At 43.2% G+C, this 25,330-nt stretch overlaps 1 protein-coding gene across 3 annotated transcripts in view; it reads left to right on the top strand.

The window, feature by feature from the left end:
• The window catches only part of TUBD1 (tubulin delta 1), a 96,443-nt gene that overhangs the window by 43,386 nt on the left and 27,727 nt on the right, over nt 1-25,330 (top strand). For all 3 annotated transcript variants that reach the window (XM_033921299.1, XM_033921298.1, XM_033921297.1), the window contains exons 3-6: nt 1,879-2,026; nt 4,746-4,962; nt 5,409-5,640; nt 23,997-24,161. In XM_033921299.1, the coding sequence (XP_033777190.1) occupies nt 1,879-2,026; nt 4,746-4,962; nt 5,409-5,640; nt 23,997-24,161 (762 nt within the window). The remainder of the gene's footprint in view (nt 1-1,878; nt 2,027-4,745; nt 4,963-5,408; nt 5,641-23,996; nt 24,162-25,330) is intronic.

Here is a 25,330-nt window from a genome sequence, read left to right as displayed (position 1 = left end):
GCAGAGAGAGGGTAGACAGTGGATGAAAGGAAGAGAGTGACAAGACTATGAGGAAAGCAGAAACCAGAGAAGACAATGTAGAAAAAAATTATATTTATTTATTTTTTTGCTTTAGGGGTGATGCATTACTGTTTCTGTGGTGTTGCATTGTATGCAGAGTCCTTCTTCTTGGTGGTTCAATTTAATCTTTGTCTACGTTTTTCTATTTTATCCCCCCTTTTACAAAACTGTAAAGCGTTTTTTTTTTAGCACCGGCCATGGTGGTAATTGCTCAGAATTCTATGAGAGTCTGAACTGTTACCACCATGGCTAAAAACCACATTACAGTTTTGTAAAAGGGAGAGGGGTTAGTTTGTGATTACATATTCCATACTAGGCGAAGGTGTGTTCGAAAGACATGGTTTTCAGTTAGGATTGACTGTGTAGGATTGATCTGTACTAATCTGGCTTGGTTAGTTTTAAAATGGGTGTATTGATGTACTGCTCACTGCAATATGTAAGATGCTGCCTTTTCCTAGGTACACTCTTGTGTGATGTTTTTCATACAGATGGGGGGTGTCAAAAAACGATGGGCCTCGGGTGTCATATATGCTAGGTACAAACAACTCAGATGTGTTGAAAACCAATGTATGTAAAAACAACACTTTCAATGGGAGACTAGTGTGGTCATAAGATGTTATAGCGGTACAAATTTTTTGCAGAAGCAATGAGAAACCAGTGCCAGCTCTTAATTGCTCAAAAAGAAGGAAAAAACCTCAGAAAAGGCCCTCTCACCGCCACAATAGTGGATGTAAGGTGGTTAAGCGATAACCTCATAGGCAAAACCTTCATTCAGAAGTGAGCAATTGAGTAAAAAACTGTGCTTCACATAAATGCTGAATTATAGATAGAGGAAAAAACCACTTATCTTGAGGCTGATCGGCACACCGACGGAGGCCAGCGTTTCACCGACAGGCTACATCAGGGTGTGACCCGACCGATCAGTCTGCAAAACAAAGAAGAAAAACAAAGGAACTTAGCAGTTTCACAATAAGTTTACTTCTTTCTATAACAAAACTAGAACGTACCTTATGAAGAGCGAATACAAACGCTTCAAAAAAATATATGCTAGGTACGCCACTGCCTTTATAGTTTATATCTAATCCACAAGCCTGCTTTTAGGACCTACAGGGTTTGTATCCCTCTGATTCATGACAATTTCACTTCTCATGTTATCTTATCCATTCTTTTTATTATACAACTGCCCAGATAAGCATCATTCTTTGACGTGATTGGACCTTGAAAACTAACGGCAAAAGTGTTCTCCCCAGAAATTTTTTCCAGCCATGAAAAACATTTGTTGCATTTAGTGTGCTGGAGTTAAAAAAGTTTGAGAGATGCTGCTCTATACCATTTGAAAGAGGGCAAATATCTAATTATTCACTTCTAGAATTGGATACTTCTTAAATTTAATATAAATATTATGGAACAAGTGTCAAACCTTAAGAAAGGCAGTCATATTGAGCATTGGAAAATAACTAATAATAATTAACTAATACATTTAGGGCTGCTTTTACTAAGCCGCGATAGCGGTTTTACCATGCGCTTAGCTCGCGCAGAATTGCCGCACATGCTAGACGCTAACGCCAACATTGAGCTGGCGTTAGTTCTAGCCATGTAGCGTGGCAATTCTGCACATGCTAAAAACGCTATTGCAGCTTAGTAAAAGGAGCCCTTAATTTTCCCCACCACCAAATTTCCCTGTCCCTCCCCACCCAGCTGGAAAAAATTTCAGGGGAGAACACTGAACTATAATAGTAGTAATATGTTTCCTCAAGCTATACTAAGATTTAGTTTAACATCCTTCTTTTTTTATTTTTAATACTTTTTCTTTCGTAGTACCAGTCGCACAAGCAGTGCTTGTTGATATGGAACCTAAGGTGATCAGTCAAACCTTATCAATGGCTGAAAGGTCTGGCAGATGGAAATATGACCATCTCTCACAGTTTTCTCAGAAGCAAGGGTCAGGAAACAACTGGGCAAATGGGTATGTATTATCTTATCAAACTTTTTTTTTTTTCTTGGAAATGTATATCTTCAAATACAGAGACAGAAAATACATCCATTGGAGACAGGAATTTCTTATTTAGAAAATGATGGCGTGTGTAGAATTATCCTAGGACAAGCAGGCAGCATATTCTCACATGTGGGTGACATCATCCACGGAGCCCGGTACAGACACTGGTAAAAGTGTATTGCCACTTTAAGTTTTTAGAAACTTTGCGACTGACTGCACTACACATGCGCGTCTGCCTTCCCACCCGACACCAGCTCGTGGTACCTCAGTTCTTTGTTTTCTGTGGAGCGAAGAAGTGCTTTTTTCTGGACTCTGTCCAGTGCAATTGTTGCCTTCCCATCAACGTCTATTTTTTTTTTCCCCTTGGCTTTTTGCCAAGTTCTTTTTCTTTCTGTCGTTATTTTAGGTTCAGTTAAAAAAAAAAAAAAAAATTAGAATTTTTTCCTCATTTTCTACAACCAGGCCTTTGGCCCTCTGTTTTTTTATCCCTTGATGGGTTTTTCTTTTTCTATCACCAAAATTGAATTTAACCTCGCAGCCGAGATTTTCTCATCAATGTCAAAACCATCAAGTGGGTTTAAGAAGTGCAGTCGGTGTCAGCGCCTTAATTCCATCACTGACCGGCATAGATGGTGTTTGTAGTGTTTGGGGCATGAACATCGGGTAGACTCCTGTACACGTTTTCTACACTGCAGAAACCTCCATTGAAGTCTCAATGCATCCAACAAAAGAAGATCTTTGGCTCAGTCATGAACTTTGCAGGTCGTTCCGAGCCTTCGACATAAGACATCGATATTGAAAGTTATTCCAGCATCAGGAAAGCCTGCTCAGAAATCATCTTCTTCCCAGCAAGTGTTGCAGGGCTCTACAGCATTGAGTTTCTCGATGCAGGTGAAGCATCAATGCCAATGCTCTCCTTTAGTACAGGCTTTGTCTGTTACAGGGCCTCCTTCGAGATCACCCACCTCTCGACACCCTGCCGCACTGATGGTACTGGCTATTGACCAAGGGTACCGGTACAAGTTTTCAAGATTTTCCAGAGGGAGATCGGCGATATATTCAAATTGCACTCGACTCCAGTGCTTGCATTTACTCCCTCGGTACTGGCCCAGCCTAAGCATAGCATTTCGAGGCCTTGGGGTACCAATTTCAGGTCTACATCAGCATGCCACGCTGCTTCTTATCGGTGCTCCTCCAGTAGACATCGACACTCTTCATCAAAACATCAGAGTTCTTCATCAAAGCATTGTCGCTCTCACTCTTATGCTTCCAGGTATAGAAGATCTTCATGTTGATCCTCTTCATTATCCTCTTCGGATCGGTATTGACATTGAGGAAGTTCTTCTCGCTGTTCCCATAGGTCACCTGAACCTTATGACTCTGATCTTTCTCATGGCCACTTTGATTATGAATGTGAGCCTACTTTATCAATTCCTGAATCTTATGGTCTTCCTTCAGATCCGTTTCCTCCTCCTCCTAGAAGAAGGTCTTCATCTACCATTGAAGGGACTGACAAAAAGGTGAGGTGACTGCGATCTTTTGAGATAAGGGATCGAGATGCTATAGTCCTCTGAGCTGTTCTAAGGCAAAGTCTGGCAAAGGGGTAACATGAACTGTGGAGGCCATGTGACTCATTAGTCACATCATCTGTCTTGCTTAGATGGATTGCAGAGTAGAGACTTGAGTGCAAAGATGAAGCAAAGTGTCTTGTCTTTGTTGAGGTAGAAATGCCCTGAGGTGAACGGTGTCCAACAGGGCTCCTATGAAAAGGAGTAGTTGAGTAGGTTGAAGTTGCAACTTTAGGAAGTTGACTTCAAACCCTAAGAGTTGAAGAAATTTTTATCATGAATTGTGTTGCCGATTGAATTGCTGGAGGAGATGCAGCCTTTATCAGCCAGTCGTCTAAATATGGAAACACTTGCAAGCCATGAGTACAAAGAATTGCTGCAATGACCACCAGGCACTTGGTGAATACTCTTGGAAATGAAGCCAGGCCGAACAGCAGAATTTTGAATTGAAAGTGTTGATGAGCTATCCGAAAGTGCAGAAATTTTCTGTGAAGAGGATGTATGGATATGTGTGGTCTAGAGAGCACAGCATTGTTTCATTCTAGGAGAGGGTATAAAGTCAGCAGGGAGCCTTGAGACTGAATGCTAACGCTGAATAATTATGCAGCAGCTTACGTGAACCCTTGAGAAAGCCAATAATTGTGACAAAACGGGTCCCGTCGGGCTGTGGCTGCCTGGAACATTCAAGATAATAACTTTGAAGATATATTGAATACCATTCACATAATATGGTTTTAATGAAGATTTAATGGAGAAGATTTTAAGATAAATCATTAATAAAACGATTAAAATTATTATAAGTAAAAAATAAATAAAATAGGAAGGAGGATGTTTTTCAGGATCAATGAATGAAATGTGGAACCTTGTCAGACTTGGCTGAGGTTTATTCCCTGTCACCAAGCAGGTTTCTGAGATCCTTTTTCTCCCCCTGTGTACAGTATACCCTATGCTTTGAAGAGTGAGATTTTTTTTTTGTCAGTTTGGAGTTTTTCCAGTTGGTCTCGCTTATCTTCTTCAGTGTATATCAGTGTACCCTGTATTATACCCGTTTCAGCTTGACTGACAAATTACCACTGTTCCATTTTCTTAGTTTTTACTGTTTTTATTTCTTTGTAATCTAGATATTGTGTCCATGGACCCAAACATAAAGAAGCCATCATGGACCTGGTACAGAGAGAAGTAGAGAAGTGTGATCGTTTAAGTGGATTTCTCACTACCATGAGCCTGGCAGGAGGCACAGGATCTGGCCTGGGGACTTATGTAACACAATGTTTGCGAGAGTATTATCCCAATTCATTCTTGCTCAATCAAGTCATTTGGCCATATGGAACTGGGGAGGTAAAATCTGTTTATTACCCCATGAAAAGGAAAATAAGATTGCTTATTTTGATTGCACATTGTGCATACATACAGTTGTAAATATATATATATATATATAAAAAAAAAGAAAAACTGATATATAAAAACAGAAAAAACCCCCCACCAAAAACCTGGTCTGAACTTTTTGCTGTGTGTTCTTTGCTTAGTGTCATTGTATCCCTACTTTTTTCTGTGATTTTAAAAATTTTTACTGGAACCCTTTTGCATCATAACAATACTCAAACTGTAGTATCCCAAACAAAGAGTAAACATTGTTTTCACCTCTGCTTTTTATATAAACAGATATTATTCATGTGACTAGCTCTTTTTGTGTGTGGTTTCAAAATGTATGGGAATAACAGTTTCTTGGTTTAGAAATTCCTGACATGCACATTTTTTTTCTTGTAATTTTGCTTGTTTTCTAGGTTATTGTGCAGAATTACAACTCTATTCTGACGCTTTCCCATTTGTACCAGTCCTCGGATGCACTGCTAGTTCATGAAAATGATACGATCCATAAAATTTGTGCACAGCTCATGAATATTAAGCAGATCTCCTTCAGAGATATCAATAAAGTCCTTGCACATCAAGTGGGAAGTGTTTTCCAGCCCACATATTCCACAGAAGGTGCATCTTGTTACAGCAGAAACCCATTAGGTATTGTTAATTGTATCACTCAAGTTTTCCAAGAATACACTTGTATCTGGTATTATTGATAGCAGCTCTTCTGCATGTAGTCATTTGGGTTTCAAAGAGCCCTAGAATTTTGTCATGACTCATTACTGCTTATATGGGATATTGTGAGAGATCACCAAAAGTGAAACAACTATGGGTGCAAAGTAGATAAATCAAACTATGAGCAATTGCACCCCTCAAAAACACTATGGTGGAGTTATCTACTTCTGTTCAGTATCTTCAAACTGATACAACTAAAAAGTTTGAAAAAGTAGATAAAGATATTTCATCATTGCAAGCAACTTCAGCTACTATGGTAAAGGACAGAATGTTTCTTCAACATAAAATTGAACAATTAGAGAACTTTAATAGAAGACTGAATATACGAGTTTTTAATTTTCTCAAACTTAAGTTTGACTACACCAATGGATCTCTTTAAAAGATACTTAATAGAGATTTTAAAAATGCCAGTTGAATCAATACCACCGATTAACAAAATATATTATATACCTAAAAAAATTGGAAAATTCCTCTCCTAAGGAATTAGATTTAAAAAATTTAACTGGCCTATTTGAAACATCTCAGGAAGAAATTCAATATTGGGGAACTTTGCTTAATTCATTTGTTTTTGAGCAAGACTTAAATATGATGATGAAAATTTTCTTTCGCTTCTCCCAGAGTTTATTTTTGGGAGAAAAGATATGGATTTTTCCTGATGTAACTAAGTCCACTCAAGAGAGGAGAAAGTTATTTTTGACTATGAGGGAGGAAACAATTAAAATAGGAGCTACCTTTTTATTAAGTTACCCTTGTAAATGTTTGGTCAAATATCAAGGAACTAAATATGTTTATTTTGTGCCTGAGCAACTTCATAGTTTTCTGGATGAGAAAAAGTTGATCCACAGTTAGAGCTGTATTTAGGATTGTACCGGAAAGTCACGTTAAGACTTTTTCCTCGGTAAAATTAAGTATAGTTGGAGACCCCCTTATCTCTTATGTTCTTATCTAATGTAGTGGTATAGTGGTCTAAGAAAGAGAGATTAATTACTTTATATTGCATATTGTTTGAGATTGTATTCTTTAAAACTTTATTTCTGATTGATTTCACCTATTACTATGTAATATATTATTTTTCTTTTCTGTTGCTTATCTGTGTTACTGTAACAAGAGGATTCTTGTAATTGTATAAAGAAATTTATAAAGAAATAACCCCCTCCCAAAAAAACCCCACTATGGTGGGAGAAAGGACTTCAGAGACCTTTTAAAACTACTACACCACATAGTGGGAAAACAAGTAGTTGATCAAATCTCTATCATTAGTCCAAAATTCCCACTTTTTAAATTTTTTAATATCCTTTTAAACTTGTTTTGTATATTTTTTTTAATTGGTTTAAACGTGTGTACTAAATCACTTTCAGTGAAATATTTTTGCACATATCTGATAAAGCCACAGCATCGCCAGCATTATTTACTCTAAGGTGCCTCTGTTTCACCAATCCAAGAGGCTTCTTCAGGAGCTTACTGGAATGCCTTTTACAAAAACAGAGCAGCGTGTTAACAACAACAGACTTTCAAAATTGTACTTAACATAATCAATAAAGCAGAGGAATTGGCTTACGATTTTTGTTTGAAAAAATGGTGCTGACATGCGAGTGAAATATGTAAATTTTCTGATGATGTCAGATACCCAGAAACCAATGACAACTGCGTGTGTCATCATTTAAAAATGAAAACTTGATGAACTTTAAACACTCAAAATAAAAATGAATTCAGCAAAACTTGATAAATCTTCATAAATCTAAGTGGAAATCTTAGTAGAAAACCCTTCAATCAATTTTATCATTTAATCCATTTGGCTGAAGTGTTTGCAGCGTAAAAGTCCAAAATGTCTCCTGAAGTTTTAAGTAATTGAGCCCGATCACCTCCACCGGAGCTTTTTTTAATAGACTCTGTTATAAAACAGCGTAGGTCACTGAAAATATGATTAGAAGAAACACAATGATGTACCATAGGTTATTTGATAATGGCTTTGATAATGGTACTTGGGATATTGTCCCAGGGCAACAAACAGGCTGAATTTCATAAGATTCCCCATCCTTCTCACTTACTTCAAAGCATCTACATTTATCATCTATCAATGCTGGAGAAGAAGCTAATGTCTTTCTTGAAAACTCAAGCATTTGAAGAACTATTTAATCCAACAGAAGTTAAGATGATCTTTAGCTCATAGATAATGAAGAGGGATAGCACAGTGACGAGTGCCTTTTGCTCCACTCCTCATTAACTGACAGATAAAGGTATTTCTAGTGCAATAGGTGTGTCATTTTGGATGGACGGGTAATATCCCCATGCTCACGAGCCCTTCAAAAGGAATCCACTCCAGCTTTTGAATACCTCCTCTTCAGTCACTAGAGCAGGGGTGCCCAAAAGGTTGATCGCGATCGACCAGTAGATCGCGAAGGCAACGTGAGTCGATCGCGGAGCCCACCCCAGGCTCCGTGATAGACTCGTGTTGCCTTCCGTTCAACCTGCTTTCTGACCCTGTAAAGAGGACGCTGAAGCGCCGGGCCGACCAACGTTCCTCACTCGACGTCAATTCTGACATCGGAGAGGAAGTTCCGGCCCAGCCAATCGCTGCCTGGATGGCCTGGAACTTCCTTTCTGTTGTTAGAATTGACGTCGGGTGGGGAAGGTTGGTTGGCCCAGTACTTCAGTGTCCTCTTTACGGCAGCGGCCTGTTCCCTGATGGCAGCGGTGGTGGCGGCCTGTTCCCCGATGGCGACGGCGGTGGCTTGGGGGAGGGCAGGGAGATAGACAGAAAGGGGGCATGGAGAGAGAAAGACAGGGAGACAGAAAGAAAGAAAGAAAGGGGCATGGAGAGAGAAAGACAGACATAAAGAAAGAAAGGGGCATGGAAAGAGAAAGACAGACATACAGAAAGAAAGGGGGGCAGAGAGATAGAAAGAAAGACGGAGAGACAGAAAGAAAGGGGAGGAGGGCAGGGAGAGAGGAAGAAAAAATTGGAGGAATGAGGTCTGGAGGAGAGGAACCATACAGGAGGCTGAAAGAAGGGAAGAAATATTGGATGCACAGTCAGAAGAACCAAGTGTAACCAGAGATTCATGAAATCACCAGACAACAAAAGTAGGAAAAATGATTTTATTTTCAATTTAGTGATTAAAATGTGTCCTTTTTGAGAATTTTTATCTGCTGTCTATATTTTGCACTATGGCCCACTTTTACTAAACTGCAATAGCAGTTTTTAGCGCAGGGAGCCTATGAGCATCGAGAGCAGCGCAGCTTCCTGCGCTAAAAACCGCTATCGCGGTTTAGTAAAAAGGGAGGGTGTACATTTGTCTATTTTTTGTTTAGTTGTTACTGAGGTGACATTGCATAAAGTCAGCTGCTTTGACCTCTTTGTAAACCCGCGGAATATAAATAATTAACATTTTCTCTGTGTACAGTGTGCTTTGTGTTTTTAAAAATTTTATTGTTGGTAGATCATTTTGACTTGGTCATTTTAAAAGTAGCTCGCAAGCCCAAAAAGTGTGGGCACCCCTGCACTAGAGGGTTCTGCTGCCTCCTTCTGTTTTTCCTTCTGTGTGAGAGCTGGAAGAAGCCCTTCTGATCTGCTCTGAATATTTCTTTATTTTATCGTTTTTTGTCCCTTTTTTTTTTTTTTAACCCCTTTTAGTGCTCAGAGCTCCACTCATCGAGGGTACAGCTCTGCCTGTGTGGAGAAGCAGACTAAGGTCTGCAGCTGACAGGCCCTCTATGGTACCTGTTGGCCAGACTGCAGAAACTTTTTTGGAGCTTGTAGCATTGTTTGCCTGCTGAGTCACAGAGGCTTGAGTGCAGACTCGGGCATCTGTCGGGGGCTCAGCGGGGGGGGGGGGATGGGGGAGGGTCGAGACTCAGTCAAACTCTGGTACGACTGGCAACCCAAAGATTCGGTGTTGGAAGAGCGGTCTGTTTGAGGCAGTGATTTTTACTCCCACATCCAGCTACTTTAGGAGCTGAGGCAGGATGCAGTACATATCCAGGCCACAGTGAGTAAGGTTGTTAACAGCCTTTGAGGAAAATTGGGGTGGGGGTGTCTTTACAAACCATTTTTTTCATGTTTCTGCCCCTTCCATTAGGTTTCCCTGCCTTTTAAATCCCTTTTTCGATGGTTAAAAAAAAAAAAAAAAAATTTCATTACGGCATTTTGGAGCCATTTTTTGCTCCAGAATGCTGCTGTGGTGGCCATCTTGGATTTCCCTTTTTTTTTTTTTTTTTAAAGATCTCCAGAATCTTAAATTCATGTAATTTTGAAAGGGAGGAAGTGACGTCACCTCGCTGAATGGCAGCGTGAAGCAAAAGCTCCGTCGGGCTTTTGTGCAAATTTGCGAGTGGCGCTTCCACAGAGTTGTTTCTTAGCCACTAATTTTGGCTGCCGGGGTTCCCCTGCTGATGGCGACTCGAAAACGCCTGGATAAATTTAAATTTTTCGGCGATCCGCCGGAAAAATCGGGCCCGGAGGTGGTGAGTGGCATGGGAGAGAAAAAAAAGATGGCGGCCGGGCCGGCGACTCAGTCTGAGTCGGAGGATGAAGGCATCTCGGATCAGCGGGGGGAGGCTGGAGAGGCACCGAAAAAATCCATGGCTGCCTGGTTTACGGAGCTGAAGGCTGAAATAATTGGAGTGAGGGGAGATGTGCGGGCGGCGGTTGCAGAGCTCCGTACGGAGGTCAGTGAGCTGGGAGCTCGGGTTTCGGCCTCCGAAGACAACGTGGTGGCTCTAACTGCCACTGTCTCCACCACCTCTGATGTTACAGGTCGCCTAACTTCTGAACTTCGGGAATTACAGGCACAAGTTGAGGACTTGGAGAACCGCTCTCGGAGATGCAACCTGCGGTTCAAAGGTATTCCGGAAACAGAAGCATTTCGGGACAGTAAAGAGGTGGTGAGAGCCTTTTGTGCACATCTATTACGGGCTGATGGAGCTGAAGTTCCTGAGTCTATCGTTTTGGTAAGGGCCCACCGCAGTCTGGGAGCACCCAGGGTCCAGGGCACACGAGATATCATAGCCTGCTTTGGAGAGTTTACACTGAAGGAACGTATTTTACTGGCTGGCCGCAGACAAGCAGCTCTCCGATGGAAAGATCTGGCTGTGGGGGTTTTCCAAGATTTGGCGTGGTCTACTTTGCAGAAGCGCAGAGCGTTTAAAGATGTCACACAAGCGCTGCGCTCTGGGGGCCATAAATATCGATGGCTATTCCCCTTTGGCATATGGATGACCATTAACGGCACTTCTCATCGAGTTACTACGGTGTCAGAAGCTTGGGCGGAGATGAGAGCTCTGGGCTGCGGGATTCCGATGGAAGGGGACGGACCTCCGGCAATAGCATCCACTTCTGCGCAAAGTGAACCTTGGAGAACAGCGTTGCGATCTGGCAAGAAATCTGCGAAATCCCTGACCTGACCATGTTTGGACACTGGTAAAATCATTTTGATCTGCCTCGTTGCGGGGCTTTGCCTGGACCGGTTGAGCGCAAGCCCTTGGAACTGGGGGAGAGACTTGGAGACCTTGGTTTGACACTGCTCCCTTTGAATGGGGATTGGTGGTTCATTATTATGTACTGTTCTCATAGTGTAAGTTTGCAGTTGGATGGTTCTCTGGTTGGTGGGGTCTGGGTTCCGGGGGGTTCAGTGTTGGCATGTATGGGGTGTGTGAGGGTGGGGGAGTGCTTGGTAGATGAGTGCAGGATGGAGAGGGGTGGAGTGGCATATAGTGACAGTGGGGGTATTCATTTGCTGGAAGTTTCATTGATTTTATGGATGAGTGATGATTGCCTTTGGGGGAGGATTGCACTTTCTACACGCTGGCGAATCCTGAGACTCGGGATTCGAATCAGCAAAGGGGTGGGGGGAGGGGGGAGGGTTCTGGGGGGGTTAGGGGGGGAAGAAGGGCAGGGAAGGAGGGTGATAAGCTTTTCATTATAGGTTCGTGGAATGTTAATGGACTTAATAGTCCGGGTAAGCGCAGCATTGTATTTAAGGAATTGACACGCTTGCAATGGGATGTTTGTTTACTCCAAGAAACACATTTAAGGCCTCGAGATGTAGCAGTCCTACAATCTCCATATTTTGATCAAATCTGGACCCACCAGGGGTTGGTGCCGGGGAAGAGGGTGGGAGGGGTGGCCATTTTGGTTCGAAAGGGACTGGGTCTAGAGGTTCAACAAGTCTTTCGGGATGGGGCAGGGAGATGTTTGGCTCTAGTGGCTACCTTACAGGGCCGTTCCATCACTATTATAAATCTGTATGGTCCCAACACTGGTCAAGCAGCATATTTTAGGTCCCTTAGAACTGAATTGGTGGGTTTTGTGAAAGGCTCTGTTTATCTGGGTGGAGATTTTAATGTTACCCCGGATGTTCAGCTGGATCACTCTGTGGGGGGGACACGTTCTCCGACTAGGACCGCTAGAAAGGCTCTTCTCTCTTTGTTTTCTTCTCTGGGCTTGGTAGACAGTTGGAGGTTGTCTCATCCTGCGCAGCGCTCTTACACTCACTACTCTCATGCGCATAGATCGTATGCGCGTATTGATGGGGTTTGGGTTCATCGTAATTCCTGGGGTGGGATTCGACAGGCTGAAATTGGAGCTATCCAAATTTCTGATCACGCGCCAGTGTGGGTAGCCTGCGTGGGTTATTGGGAAGGGGTGGGACGTCGATTTTGGCGACTTAATGAGTCTTTATTGAAAGATCCAGCGGTAATTCGAGAGGTGGGTGCGACCGTGGCTCAGTACCTTCAACATAATGATAATAATACGGTCACTGATGCGACTCTGTGGGATGCACTGAAGGTGGTGGTGCGGGGCGTTTTTATTAAATGGGGGGCTCGCCGAAAGCGTTTGCGGGCGCAGCGTTCTTTAGCGCTTCATGAACAGCTGGAGCGATTGACGAAGTTGCATCAGAGACATCAGGACCCCTTGGTGTATGACCATCTTGTTAAGGTTAGTGCGGAACTCTCCTTGCTACAGATGGAAGAGTATGAGTTCTTGCGGTTGCGCCTACGCCACACTGTTTATGAGTATAATAACACACCTGGATCTCGTTTAGCTCGACTTATTAAGCTAAAGCAGGCGAGAGCGAATATTACAAAGATTAGGGATACCGCGGGCACTGAGCATCGTACCGATTCGGCTATTAGTGCTGTGTTTCTCAATTTTTATTCCGACTTGTATCGGCCATCGGGAGGGCATGATTCCACTGCCATTGAGGGATATCTTTCTGAGTTGCGGCTGCCGCAGCTTTCGGACGCTGATAGAGATTTGCTTAATGAGCCTATTGAATTAGGGGAAATTTTGGGAGTCATAGCTAATTTGAAGTTGGGTAAATCGCCTGGGCTAGATGGGTATACTAATCAATTTTATAAACTTTTTCGGGAGATTTTGGCTCCGTTATTGGTCCGCGTAGCGAATGGAGTGCGGGGAGGTTCCCCGTTGCCTAATTCAATGGGGGAGGCAGGGATTTCGGTCTTGCTCAAGCCGGGGAGAGATCCTATTGGATGCGGGTCGTATAGACCGATTTCGTTATTAAATACTGATGCAAAAATTTTAGCGAAAGTTTTGGCTCTTCGTCTGGGAAAGGTTCTACCCTCTCTGGTACATTTGGATCAATCTGGTTTTGTTCAAAAGAGACAGGTTTGTGATAATATTAGACGAACGTTGCATCTTTTGTGGGCAGCACAACGGACTTCGGCTAAAGTTGCCTTTTTGGCGATTGATGCGGAAAAGGCTTTCGATCAAGTGGCGTGGGAATTTTTATGGCAGGTGATGCATCGGATGGGGCTGGGCTCTTTCTTTTTGGCGTGGGTGCAAGCCTTTTATAGGGCTCCTAAGGCTACTGTGCGTATTAATGGGATTTATAGTGATTTCTTTGCCATAGGGAGAGGCACTCGACAGGGCTGTCCTTTATCTCCCTTGTTATTTGCTCTTTCTATGGAACCCTTAGCCATTCGCATACGGGAGCATGGGGATTTATTGGGGGTGAAAGTGGGAGATCTTGAACATCGTTTAGCACTGTTTGCCGACGATGTGTTGTTGTATGTTCGGGACCCGGAGGTTTCATTGCCGATTCTTGTTGCCCTTTTCTTGGAGTATGGGAGGGTTTCGGGATTTACGGTGAATATGGATAAATCTGAACTGTTGAGTGTTACCTTGGGTGAAGAAGACCAAAGTCGTTTGGCTGCTCGGTTTCCTTTCCGCTGGGCACCGGGGGTTATTCGTTATTTGGGGATTCGGTTGCCTGCGGACTTATCCCAATTGTTTACTGTTAATTATGCGCGGCTTATACAACAGATTAGGACCGATATTCAACGCTGGAATGGGTTTTGGTTGTCATGGTGGGGTCGTATAGCAGTTCTTAAAATGAATGTTTTGCCCCGCTTGCTTTTTCTTTTCCAAACACTGCCGATTTCGGTCCCTACTCTAGTTTTGAAACAGTTGCATACTCTGTTTTTTCGCTTTATTTGGCAGGGGAGGCCTCCTCGTATCTCTAGGGCAGCGCTGTGGGCGGCCAGGACTAATGGGGGGCGGGCGGTACCGAATTTATTTTGGTATTTTCGAGCAGCTCAATTGCGACTTTTATTGGATTGGGAGATTGCAGATTATAAATTGGCGGTCCGTCTGGAACAACACTTTGTGGGGCGCCCCTGTTTGAAACATTTACTTTGGTCATCTTCCATTGGTACTAGGAGGTTCGAGGTTCCGGGAAACCCATTTCTGGAACACCTTTTGAAAGTGTGGTGTGATACCCGTCGCCGTTGGGGGGGGGGGAATGGTTCCGTCGATGTTGGGGGCGGTACGGGAGGAACCCCTGTTCCCTGTTGGAAGGGAGAGTTCTGCATTTGTGAGGTGGGCACATTTAGGGATGCATACTTTTAGGGATGTGCTTCACAGAGGGGTCCTGATGTCTTTTGAGACCTTCCGGCTTAGTGCTGCCTTGCCCAGAGGAGACTTTCTAGCCTATTCTCAAATACGTCATTTTCTTCATTCTCGGGAGTGGGATCGGGGATCCTTTCAGTCTACTGATCCCTTTGCTCACATGTGGTTCACTCTTAAGAGCCTTCCTAAGCCTATCTCTGTTCTTTACCAATATATTCGAGGCTCCTATTCCTTTCCGTCTCTTTATCAGCGAGCTTGGGAGGTGGATTTCAATTGTACATTTTCTGTTCAGGAGTGGGCCCTGATCACCACTGAGGTAGGCAAGGCCACCTCGTGTGCACTCATTAAGGAAAATGCTTACAAAGTGGTTATGAGGTGGTATTATACGCCGGAACGTCTTCACCGTATGTATCCCGGGGTTTCCGCTTTGTGTTGGAGATGTGGGTTGGCCTTGGGGACCTTTTTGCATATCTGGTGGGCCTGTCCAATTCTACAGCCTTTCTGGAGGCAGGTGGTGGGGTGTTTATCACAATTGTTACAATTATTGTTACCTTTTTCTCCGCAGGGGTGCTTGCTAGGCCTTTACAATGTATGTTTATATTCCTGGCAAACTAAGATCAGACGTTGGGGCCTGGCAGCGGCTAAATGCTTGATAGCTGCTCGTTGGAAACAGGGGCAAGCGCCCACCCAATTGGAATGGACTGTTAAACTTCAGTTTATTTGTAATATGGAACTGTCTATAGCAAAGCGTCATGGTTATTATTATACTTATACCCGGACTTGGACACGAATCCTTGACAAAATTGCATCTTTGTCTTGAGCTTATTTCTGTGGGGGGGGGGGGGTTGAGGACTGAGGGGGCTCTCCTGAAGAAACAACTGGGGGCCCTCTTAGCTGGTGGTAAAGTTTGGGGGTGGGGGGGGAGGGAATTGTGGAGTTTTGGTTGTTGCTGGGTATCAGGGGCTTGACTGTATTGGTGGGGGTACTTCTGTGATTTGTACATTGATTGCAGTGCTCTCTGATTGATGTCTGTATGTTATGTTGTCTATGATATTCATGGTATGGTTTGTATATTTACAAAACTTTTCAATAAACATTTATTGATTAAAAAAAAAAATTCATGTAATTTTGCCTCAAAACTGACAGGGATGGAGTCCTTTACCCTTAATTCATGCCATGTTTGCACTAGATGGGCACCCAGAGTGCCCTTGCACCACTTGCTGCACAGCATGAGAAGGGGGGGGGGTGGGAGCAGTTTGCTTAGCCTCCCCTTTACTCTCTAGAGCTGAAGAACTGTCAGGGGAGAGGGTCCATCGGTTGGGAATAAATCCCTTCCAGAACCTCAGAATGGTGGTCATCCTAAGCGCAGAAGCATGGAGGCCGTAGTGCACAAGAGACGCAAGCTGGAGTCATCTAAAGGAGACTCCATTCTGCCTAATATGACATTTTCTCCAGAATTTGTCAATTTGATGTGGAGAGCTTTTCTGGATGGATGAGATCACCCACAAGGTGTCTGGCAGTGCACCAGGAGGCACACAAAGGGACTGGGGCTCCCAGGGCACATCTGCCTCAGTGTCAGAGGCTGGCCAGGATCCAGTGGGTATTTCCGAGAGAGACTCGGAGGATGAGGGGTGTATTTGTATGCCTTTGATGTCACAGAGCGAGCCCTCCCTGTCGGGAGATGCAGGGTTGCAAGCAGGTGTCAGTGCGCAAGATACAGTAGTGGCCCTCAGTCAAGGAGATGATCTCATAGTCTGCTGGCTGTTCATACCCTCTGCTCTGTTAGAGCTTATTACTGACTCCTGCAGTTTAACTTGGACTCCCAGCATGTCCCCTCTGCTCCCTGCGCTATAATGAGCAGAGTGGAGTCCGATCTTTTTCATTTCCCTGGCATTCTGATATTAGTGTATTAGTCACAGAGCACTGGGATGCTCCTGAAGGGTCCCTTAAAGTAGCCAAGACAATGACTCAGCTGTATCTGATGGCACGAGTGTCAACAGCTGTTTGCTCAGCCCAAGGTACTGTAGATTCCTTGGTAGCACAGGTAACCAAGCGCAGGTCCCTACCAAGTGAGGGAGGTGTGATATTAAAGGAAATGCAGGATTGCAGAGTGGATATGATTTCTTAAGACAGTTCGAAGCACTGGCCTTGGGAATCAGAGCACCTTTAGCAGCTTCCTTTGTGACACGTGCCTGTCAAACCAGGTTGTGGGGGCTTGAGCTGGCAGAGGGCAAGTCTTTGCGCCTTCTTCTGTTAGCTAGAGTAGATTACATAGTCAGTGCTCTCTACGACATCATCAGAGTCATAAGCAAAGTTTTGGCTTATTCGATCTCTGCCCACAGAATGTTCTAGATCAGGCAATGGGCTGGAGATTCCACCTTCAAGGCTACCCTCAGCAGATTTCTTTTCAAGGGACAAATGTTCAGAAAGGGACATAACCAGTGTGATAGATTGTTGGCCAAAATCCCTACCTGACAGCAGACTGTGAACCTCTAGAGGCTCCTGGCAGTCTAATTTTCGTGGCTCCAGGTGCTTTCGGAAGTACTCAGGAGGTGCCTCCTCTTGGAGATCCTTCCAGAGAGCCTAACAGAGATTTTCAAGTCCCAGACAGAGCCAGGTCTCCAGTTCTCGTTCTGCTACAACTTCCAAAGAAGCACAATGGCGCCAGGTCGAGAGCAGTTCCCCTCAAGATAGGGGGATGGTTCTCGGAGTATGCAGAGACCTGGATGCAGATCTGGTCAGATTGTTGGGTGCTGGAAATCATTCAGAGCCGTTACAATATCAAACTCGCCCAGCCCTTAACGGACTGGTTTGTGGACTCCCCGGCGAGGTGACAAGAGAAAGCAAGCAGGGTCATGGCTGTAGTTCAGAGGCTGCTAGATGTTAGGCCATAGTCTGTGCCACCCAAAGATTTGGGCTTGGGCATATACTCCAGATACTTCATTGTGCCCAAGAAAGGCTCAGACGATTGGAGATCCATTTTAGATCCTACACATGTCAATGCAGCGCTGAAAGTTGCATGCTTTCGCATGGAGATAATGATTAATCATAACGGCAGGGGCACTGGGGGGAATTTCTGGCCTCTCTGGATTTTATGGAGGCCTACTTGCACATTCCCATCTTTCCAGAACACAGAATGTTCCTGAGATTTCATGTCCTGGAAAACTCTTCCCTTTGGGCTGGTAACATCACCTCTTACTTTTACCAAGACGATGGTGGAGGTAGCTGCCCATCTACACAAGAAGGGCTTGCAGGTTCATCCATACCTGGAAGATTGGCTATTCGGAGGTCCATTGTTTTTGGAAGGAGCAAGCAGTGGCTCCCATGGTCCCATGGCCTGAGTTGGATGGTGAATTTCCGAAAGAGCTAACTGGTTCCGTCCCAATCCGTGGAATACCTGAGAGTCTCCTTCAACATGGCAAAAGGTTGTGTCTATCTTCCAGAGACATGCAGACAAACTTGATGGCCAAACCATCTCTGTCCGCATGGCACCACCTTCAAGTGCTAGGCACCACGGCAGCCACGACAGATGTGGTCCCATGGGCGAAGGCTCACATGTGTCCTCTCCAGAGCATGTTGCTATCACGGTAGTCATCTCGATCATATTCCCCTGTAGATTTCTCTGCCGTAGATTCCAGAAGCCTGGGCAAGTATCTGCCCACAGGCATTATCAAGGGGCATGCCCCTCACATGGGTAATTGTGACAACTAATGCTAGTTTGTTTGACTGATGGCAACAGCAAGAAACAAGAAGGTGGACTGATTTTTCAGTTGAAGATCTGAGCCCAGAAGTGCAGGTCTGGATGCTTTGGTCCAGCCGTGGCCAAAAGCGAGCTCTTGTAAAACTTTCCTCCGTGATACATGATAGAACAAATACTCCATAGGATTGCAAGCCATCAGAAAATGGGAAATTTTCATGGCTCCAGATTGGCCAAGCAGACTGTGGTATGCAGACTTGATGCGTCTTCAGAGGGGCACAAGTCTCAGACTGCAAGTACAGACAGATCTTTTTTCTCAGGGACCAATGGTCATAGAAGATCCAGATCGCTTTGCTCTTATGGCACGGCTCTTGAGCACATGGTGTTAGCGTGCAAGGGATATTCAGAGGTAAGAACATAAGCAATGCCTCTACTGGGTCAGACCTGAGGTCCATCGTGCCCAGCAGCGGCTCACGCGGCGTCCCAACAGGTCCAGGACCTGTGCAGTAATCCTCTATCTATACCCCTCTATCCCCTTTTCCAGCAGGAAATTGTCCAATCCTTTCTTGAACCCCAGTACCGTACTCTGCCCTATTACGCCCTCTGGAAGCGCATTCCAGGTGTCCACCACACGTTGGGTAAAGAAGAACTTCCTAGCATTCGTTTTGAATCTGTCCCCTTTCAACTTTTCTGAATGCCCTCTTGTTCTTTTATTATTTGAAAGTTTGAAGAATCTGTCCCTCTCTACTCTCTCTATGCCCTTCATGATCTTGTAAGTTTCTATCATATCCCCTCTAAGTCTCCTCTTCTCCAGGGAAAAGAGACCCAGTTTCTCCAATTTCTCAGTATATGAAAGGTTTTCCATCCCCTTTATCAGATGCGTCGCTCTCCTCTGAACCCTCTCGAGTAACGCCATGTCCTTCTTAAGGTACGGCGACCAATATTGAACGCAGTACTCCAGATGCGGATGCACCATCGCCTGATACAATGGCAGGATAACTTCTTTCGTTCTGGTTGTAATACCCTTCTTGATTATGCCTATCATTCTGTTTGCCTTCTTAGCGGCCACTACGCACTGTGCCGTCGGCTTCATTGTCATGTCCACCATTACCCCCAAGTCCCTTTCTTGTGTACTCTCATTTAATAGCATCTCTCCCATCATATAGTTGTACCTCGGGTTTCTGTTTCCCACATGTAATACTTTACATTTCTCAACATTGAACTTCATCTGCCATCTCGTCGCCCATTCCACTAGTTTGTTCAAGTCCCTTTGCAATTCTTCGCAGTCCTCTTTAGTCCGAGCTCCACTAAATAGTTTGGTGTCGTCCGCAAATTTTATTATCTCACACTTCATCCCTGTTTCTAGATCATTTATGAATATACTAAATAGCAGCGGCCCGAGTACCGAGCCCTGTGGGACCCCACTCATTGTTACTCTACTTGGAGCCAAAAGCCTACACAAAGGTATGGGAAATACTTCAGCTCTGGTGCATTAATGAGAATGAGGAGCCGTTCTCTGTTTCAATCTCGGCGGCATTAGCTTTCCTCCGGGCAGGCCTTGACAAGGGTCTTACGGTGGTATGCCAAAAAGTTCAAGTGGTGGGACTCTTGTTTCAGGGCTCGAAAGCATAAGGCTTCGTTGACGTCTCATCCGGACATAGCCAGATTCCTAAAAGGGGTGCTATGGCTCAGGCCCCCAGTAAATGCCCGTTTCCTTCATAGAACCTTAACATTGTTTTGCAAGGCTCCATATGAGCTGCTGAAGGAAGTGTCCTTGATGGATCTGGCGCTCAAGACCATATTTCTTATGGCTGTTACCTCAGTAAGAAGAGTTTCGGAGCTACAGGCTCTTTCTTGCAGGGAGCCTTTCCTCAAGTTCATAGAGGCTGGAGTTTCTTTGTGTACCATTTCATCCTTTCTGCCGAAGGTTGTTTTAGCTTTCCATGTCAATCAAAAAGTCAGATTGCCAGCGTTCCAGTCCACAGATCTAAGAAGGATCAGATTCTTAGATTTATATTGAGGTCACTCGAATATAAACCAAGATTTTTGGGCCAAAAAAATGACCCAAAAATGGGAGTCTTGGGTTATATTCAGGTCAGCAGCTGACCCATCCCCCTCCCGAACCTGTTGCAGGCCTTTGCCAGGCCTGTGGTAAGACCTGGTGATCCAGCAGTGGGCTGGAACAAGAGTGATCCTTCCCATCTTCTGCCCCAGCCAACTTTAACAATTTTTATCTCCCTCCTGCCACCTCCCCCCATGAACTTGCGGCATCCAATCAGCTATCGGTTCTGTACAGGCAGTAGTGGCTTTTCTTTGCTCCTGCCCATGCAGAGATGTTAGCTAATTGGCTGCCGGGAGTTCTTACAGTCCTGGAAGAACTCGCAGCAGCCAAGTAGCTAGCAGCTCTGCATGGGCAGGAATGAAGGAAGGTCGCGCCTGTCGTGGTTCATCACTGGACCACCAGGGACTTAACAGGTGCATAGAGGGGGTGGGAAGGACATAAAAGTTGTTTAAAGTTTGCTGAGATCCTCTTGTCCTGACCCACCAGGACTTATGGTATGCCTGGTTGGAGGCCTGTAAGACATCGGGAGGGCCAGGATACAGAATCTGGCAGGGTAAGAAGGAAGGGGGCTGAGTACAGAGACCGGCAGGTGAGGGAGGGGGCTAGGTGCAGAGCCTGTCAGGACAGGGGAGAGATGGGGGGGTGACTGGAAGCAAAGCCTGGCAGGGCACTGCATTTGAATATTAATACACACACACAGTTTATATTCAAGTCAACCTTTTTTCCTCCTTTTTGGGAGGACAAAAGGTTACCTTGGTTTATATTCAAGTATATATGGTAGTTCAGGCTAGCTGACAAACCACAACAAAAAAATCCAACAGAAAACAAAAGAAGAACTGCAGATCAAAATGTACAAGATGCAGGCTATGTTTATTGTACCAAATATTAATGCAGTTGCTAATATTGCCTTATTACAAACCAAGGAACCCAACATGGTCCGTGTTTCGGAGAACACACCTTCTTCAGGGGTCCTAATGAATATGAATAAAAGATTTGATAAAGTTCAAATAGTACATAATAGATTCAAAATGGGGTGCAAACAATGTGATGTTTAAATGAGTGCAGGTGATGTGAAAAACTCGCAGAATACAGGTGATCAAAATATGATATATAAATCAGAGGTGAACAGGGATGCTTAAGTGATCTGAAGTACAGAATAAGAAAATAAGGCAAAAGGAGGGGAAAAAAAAGGAAAAGAAGATGTATGAAACAGTAAAAGAACTAATGTGCTGAATATCTATTCAAGTATCCATAAGGTGCTACATGTACAATGTGAAACATAGTATAAATTACAATTAGGTAAGTGTAAGGGGACCTACCATGGTTGGTAAGATATAAGACAAACCACAATAATAAAGGTACAAAGCTAAAAATGAAAAAAGTGTTCATAAAAAGTCTATTAGGGTATACCATAGAAATCAAACGTATATACCAATAATTCATATTTTCAAATTCGTGTTATATTATAAAAGTGGACATCTTTATTTAAAAACAAGTTCATATTAGAAAAAGTACATATTGAGAAAAGTCATGTTTAGAAAAATCATATTAAAAAAAGTTTATGTTAAAAAAAGATGTTAAGAAATCCATATTAAAAAGTTCAAGTCCCGCCTATGCCTTAAAACAATTACAAATGGTGCAAAACACAGCTCTTAGATTGATATATTCATTGAAAAAATATGATTACATTTACCACTGCTTACCAAGACTCACACTGGCTCCTAATACAAGCATGCATACAATATAAATTCTTTTGCACCCTATTCAGAGCCCTAAATGGATCTGGTCCCAGCTACCTAAACAAACACCTTATCAGAAATAACACTTCAAGACCAAGGAGAACACAAGCTCTCTTCATCCATCCTCCAGCAAAAGGCGTACAAAGCAAAAAACTATATGACGAACTACTAGCCACCAAAGCAGCGAAAATAGACTGCCACCTCTCCAAGCTACTGACCCAGATGACCAACTACAAAACATTCAGGAAAGAACTGAAAACTATACTTTTCAAAAAATTTGTCAAATGAGCTAATCAAAAACCTTATAAACCCTCCCCTAAAACCCATCGCTCATGCTAGTCTTCAATTCGTGTACGCTCACTCTATCAACTCTGTAAGCTCCCTGGGAATGCCCAGACCAACTCTTTTTGTAAACCGCCTTGAAGGTATTGGCGGGATAGAAAATACTAATGTAATGTAATGTACTTGAGCTCCATAAATGTTTGGCATGATTGTTTAATTGTGATGGTTCAATGGCAATGTTTAACATGTTTGTTATATTTTCAGAGCAGAACAGAGTCGTAGTTTCAGGAGTTTCCCTGTACTCCCCTTCATGTGTGTTTCTATATGGGGCAGCAGAGCCCTCTAGTGAAGGAGGAGGGATTCAAAAGCTGGAGTGGATTTCTTCTGCACGGCTCGCAAACATGGGGATATTACCCATCCATCCAGAATGACACACCTATCTACTAGAAAAGTATATTAGCAATGTAAGAACCTAATCTCTTTTTCTCGTAACTCAGAGCTAGTTACTGAACAAATGTAGCCCTTTAACATGAGCTCCCTTTAAAATTACACTTGGTGCTATTCTTAGACTGGCCAGCAGGTGGCATTTTAATCTAATTCAGAACAGCTTTTTTATTATCTGGAATGAGTTCTGTTTCAACTGCACGCAACCTATAATCAAGAATGTGATCTAGAAATTAAACCCCCTTCCATTTGATAGCAACTGCTCATAATATGAAAAATACAGTTATCTGTTTAAAGTTTCACCATGAATTAACCATTAGCAGATCTTTGCAGTAGGGTTTTCCCGTTATTCAAGCTATTGATTTTGCTCAGCTGTTGCTAACTCACTAATTTCAAGTGAATCAAGGTTTAAAAAGGGATTTAAAAAAAAAAAAAAATTATTTTCAAAAAACAGATGAAATGCTGGTCTAGAACAGAAACTTTATCCAGAACTTATTGCATGAGAGAAGTATATAGTGACTCTGTTTGGTCTCATGTTTGTTTATTTATTTAATTCATTTTCTATCCCATTTTCCCCGAAGGAGTTCAGAACTGGTTACAGGTTAAACATACATAAAATACAGTTAACAGGATACAGTATGACAGTTACAGAACAATTTTACGATACAAGGTTGTGTCCTAATTCTATACATATAAACATAAAATAGAGCTCAGAGGTTAAAATTTGCCATAGTTATCCTCAACAGTGTAAGTTTTTATCCTAACTAGACACACATTAGGAATCTAATACCAGAATACATAATGTACAGTTACAGATTAAATTTGCCATAGTTACAATGGAAGATGTTTCAATACCAGTTTTTTCTAATGTGATACATACTGGGATCTAGTACCAATATACGTTTCTTTATAATCCATGTTAGCATTTTATGTTCTGGCTTTTAAAAAAGTTATATCATTTTTTAAATATGTACTTCTTTTCATTGTCCCATTTTACGTTTGCTGATGCTATCCCTCAGGACAGCATCAAAAAGCTGATTGGATAGTATGATGGAAACAAACTAGTAATTTTAGCACATTGTAGGTAAATACATGAATTTGTTGTATTATTAAAGCTGTAAGCTATTTCTCAAGAGAACTTTACTTTTTGAGGAAATAATTTAGACTATCTTTTCACCTCCCTAGGGGACTTTATGGTGTCTTTAGTCCCTCATGTAGAATTCAAGATATTGGGACTTTGCAACATTCCTCAAATGTCTGAAAACTCCCTGGCATACAGCAGCTTTACTTGGCCAGGACTCCTCAAACATCTCAGACAGATGCTTATTGCTAATGCAAAAATGGAAGAAGGTGAGGAGTGTGTTTGTGTGTGTGTGTGTGTGTGTGCGCACAGTAAAAGACCTGTAAACTTTTAAGTTTCAGCCATTTATTTCCCTTAGAGATTTTCTGGCCAGCTATGACAGAAAGGAAGCCTTCATTTAGGACTAGCTGCTGTATCCCCTGGAGACTCCTCTTAACTAATGCTTACATGTTACCTAGTTCCACTTTAATTCCCAGAACAAACACTGCTTACTGCTGCCCAGCTTTCAGACTGCTTTAACAGAATTGGACATGTTTCTGGACACTCCCATTTAATAAACACAGTTATTTGAAATAGAAACATTTTGAAGGGTAAAACCGATTTCATTTCACAAAGGACTAGGTATATTTTGTTGCTGGCACTTCTCACTTTTTTCTGCTTATTAGTGCAAACTTGATAATATTTACATGAAGTCATGTGTAAAGCAAAATCTAATTGCAGCCAAAAGTCTATGTAATTCACAGTTGGACACAGGGAAAAAATCTGTCCCTGTCACAGCACCGTCCTCGGTCCACCGTCCCCGTCACCGCCATTCCCTTCACTGCCCCATCACCATCCCTGCAGCATCCATACAAGCCTCAGTACTGCAATGTTTATTTTATTCCTTCCTTATAAATAAAAGTTTTGGCTGTTGAACTGGAGAAAGAGATGTTCAGCTGGCAGGGCTTTGTTTATAAATTTTTATCAACAAAACTAATATAGTACTTTATCCTGAAGTTAAAAAAAAAAAAAAAGAAAACGAAATAGAATTTTTTTTTCTACCTTTGTTGTCTGGTTTCTGCTTTCCTCATCTTCTCATTCAATTCCTTACATCCACTGTCTCTCTTCTCTCTGCTTCTTCCATTTGTTACTGTGCCTCTCCCTTTATCCCCCCTTCCAAATTGGTCTGGCACCCTTCTTCCCTCCGCTCCCCCCATAGTCTGGCATCTCTGTCTTCTTCCCTGCCAGTATCTTCTCCCCACTCTCTCTTCCCCATTTCCCTTCAGCGTCTTCTCCCCACTCTTTCTTCACCATTTCCCTTCAGCGTCTTCTCCCCACTCTCTGTTCCCCATGTGCTTTCAGTGTCCTTCTCCCCCCCCTGTTTTCCCCATGTGCTTTCAGTGTCCTTCTCCCCCCTCTGTCTTCCCCATGTCCTTTCAGTGTCCTCCCCCCTGTCTTC

The sequence above is a fragment of the Geotrypetes seraphini genome, chromosome 15, assembly GCF_902459505.1.
Source record: "Geotrypetes seraphini chromosome 15, aGeoSer1.1, whole genome shotgun sequence".
Taxonomy (NCBI): Eukaryota; Metazoa; Chordata; class Amphibia; order Gymnophiona; family Dermophiidae; genus Geotrypetes; species Geotrypetes seraphini.
The sequence above is the reverse complement of the archived record's forward strand: the minus strand, read 5'-3'. Positions and strand labels throughout refer to the sequence as shown.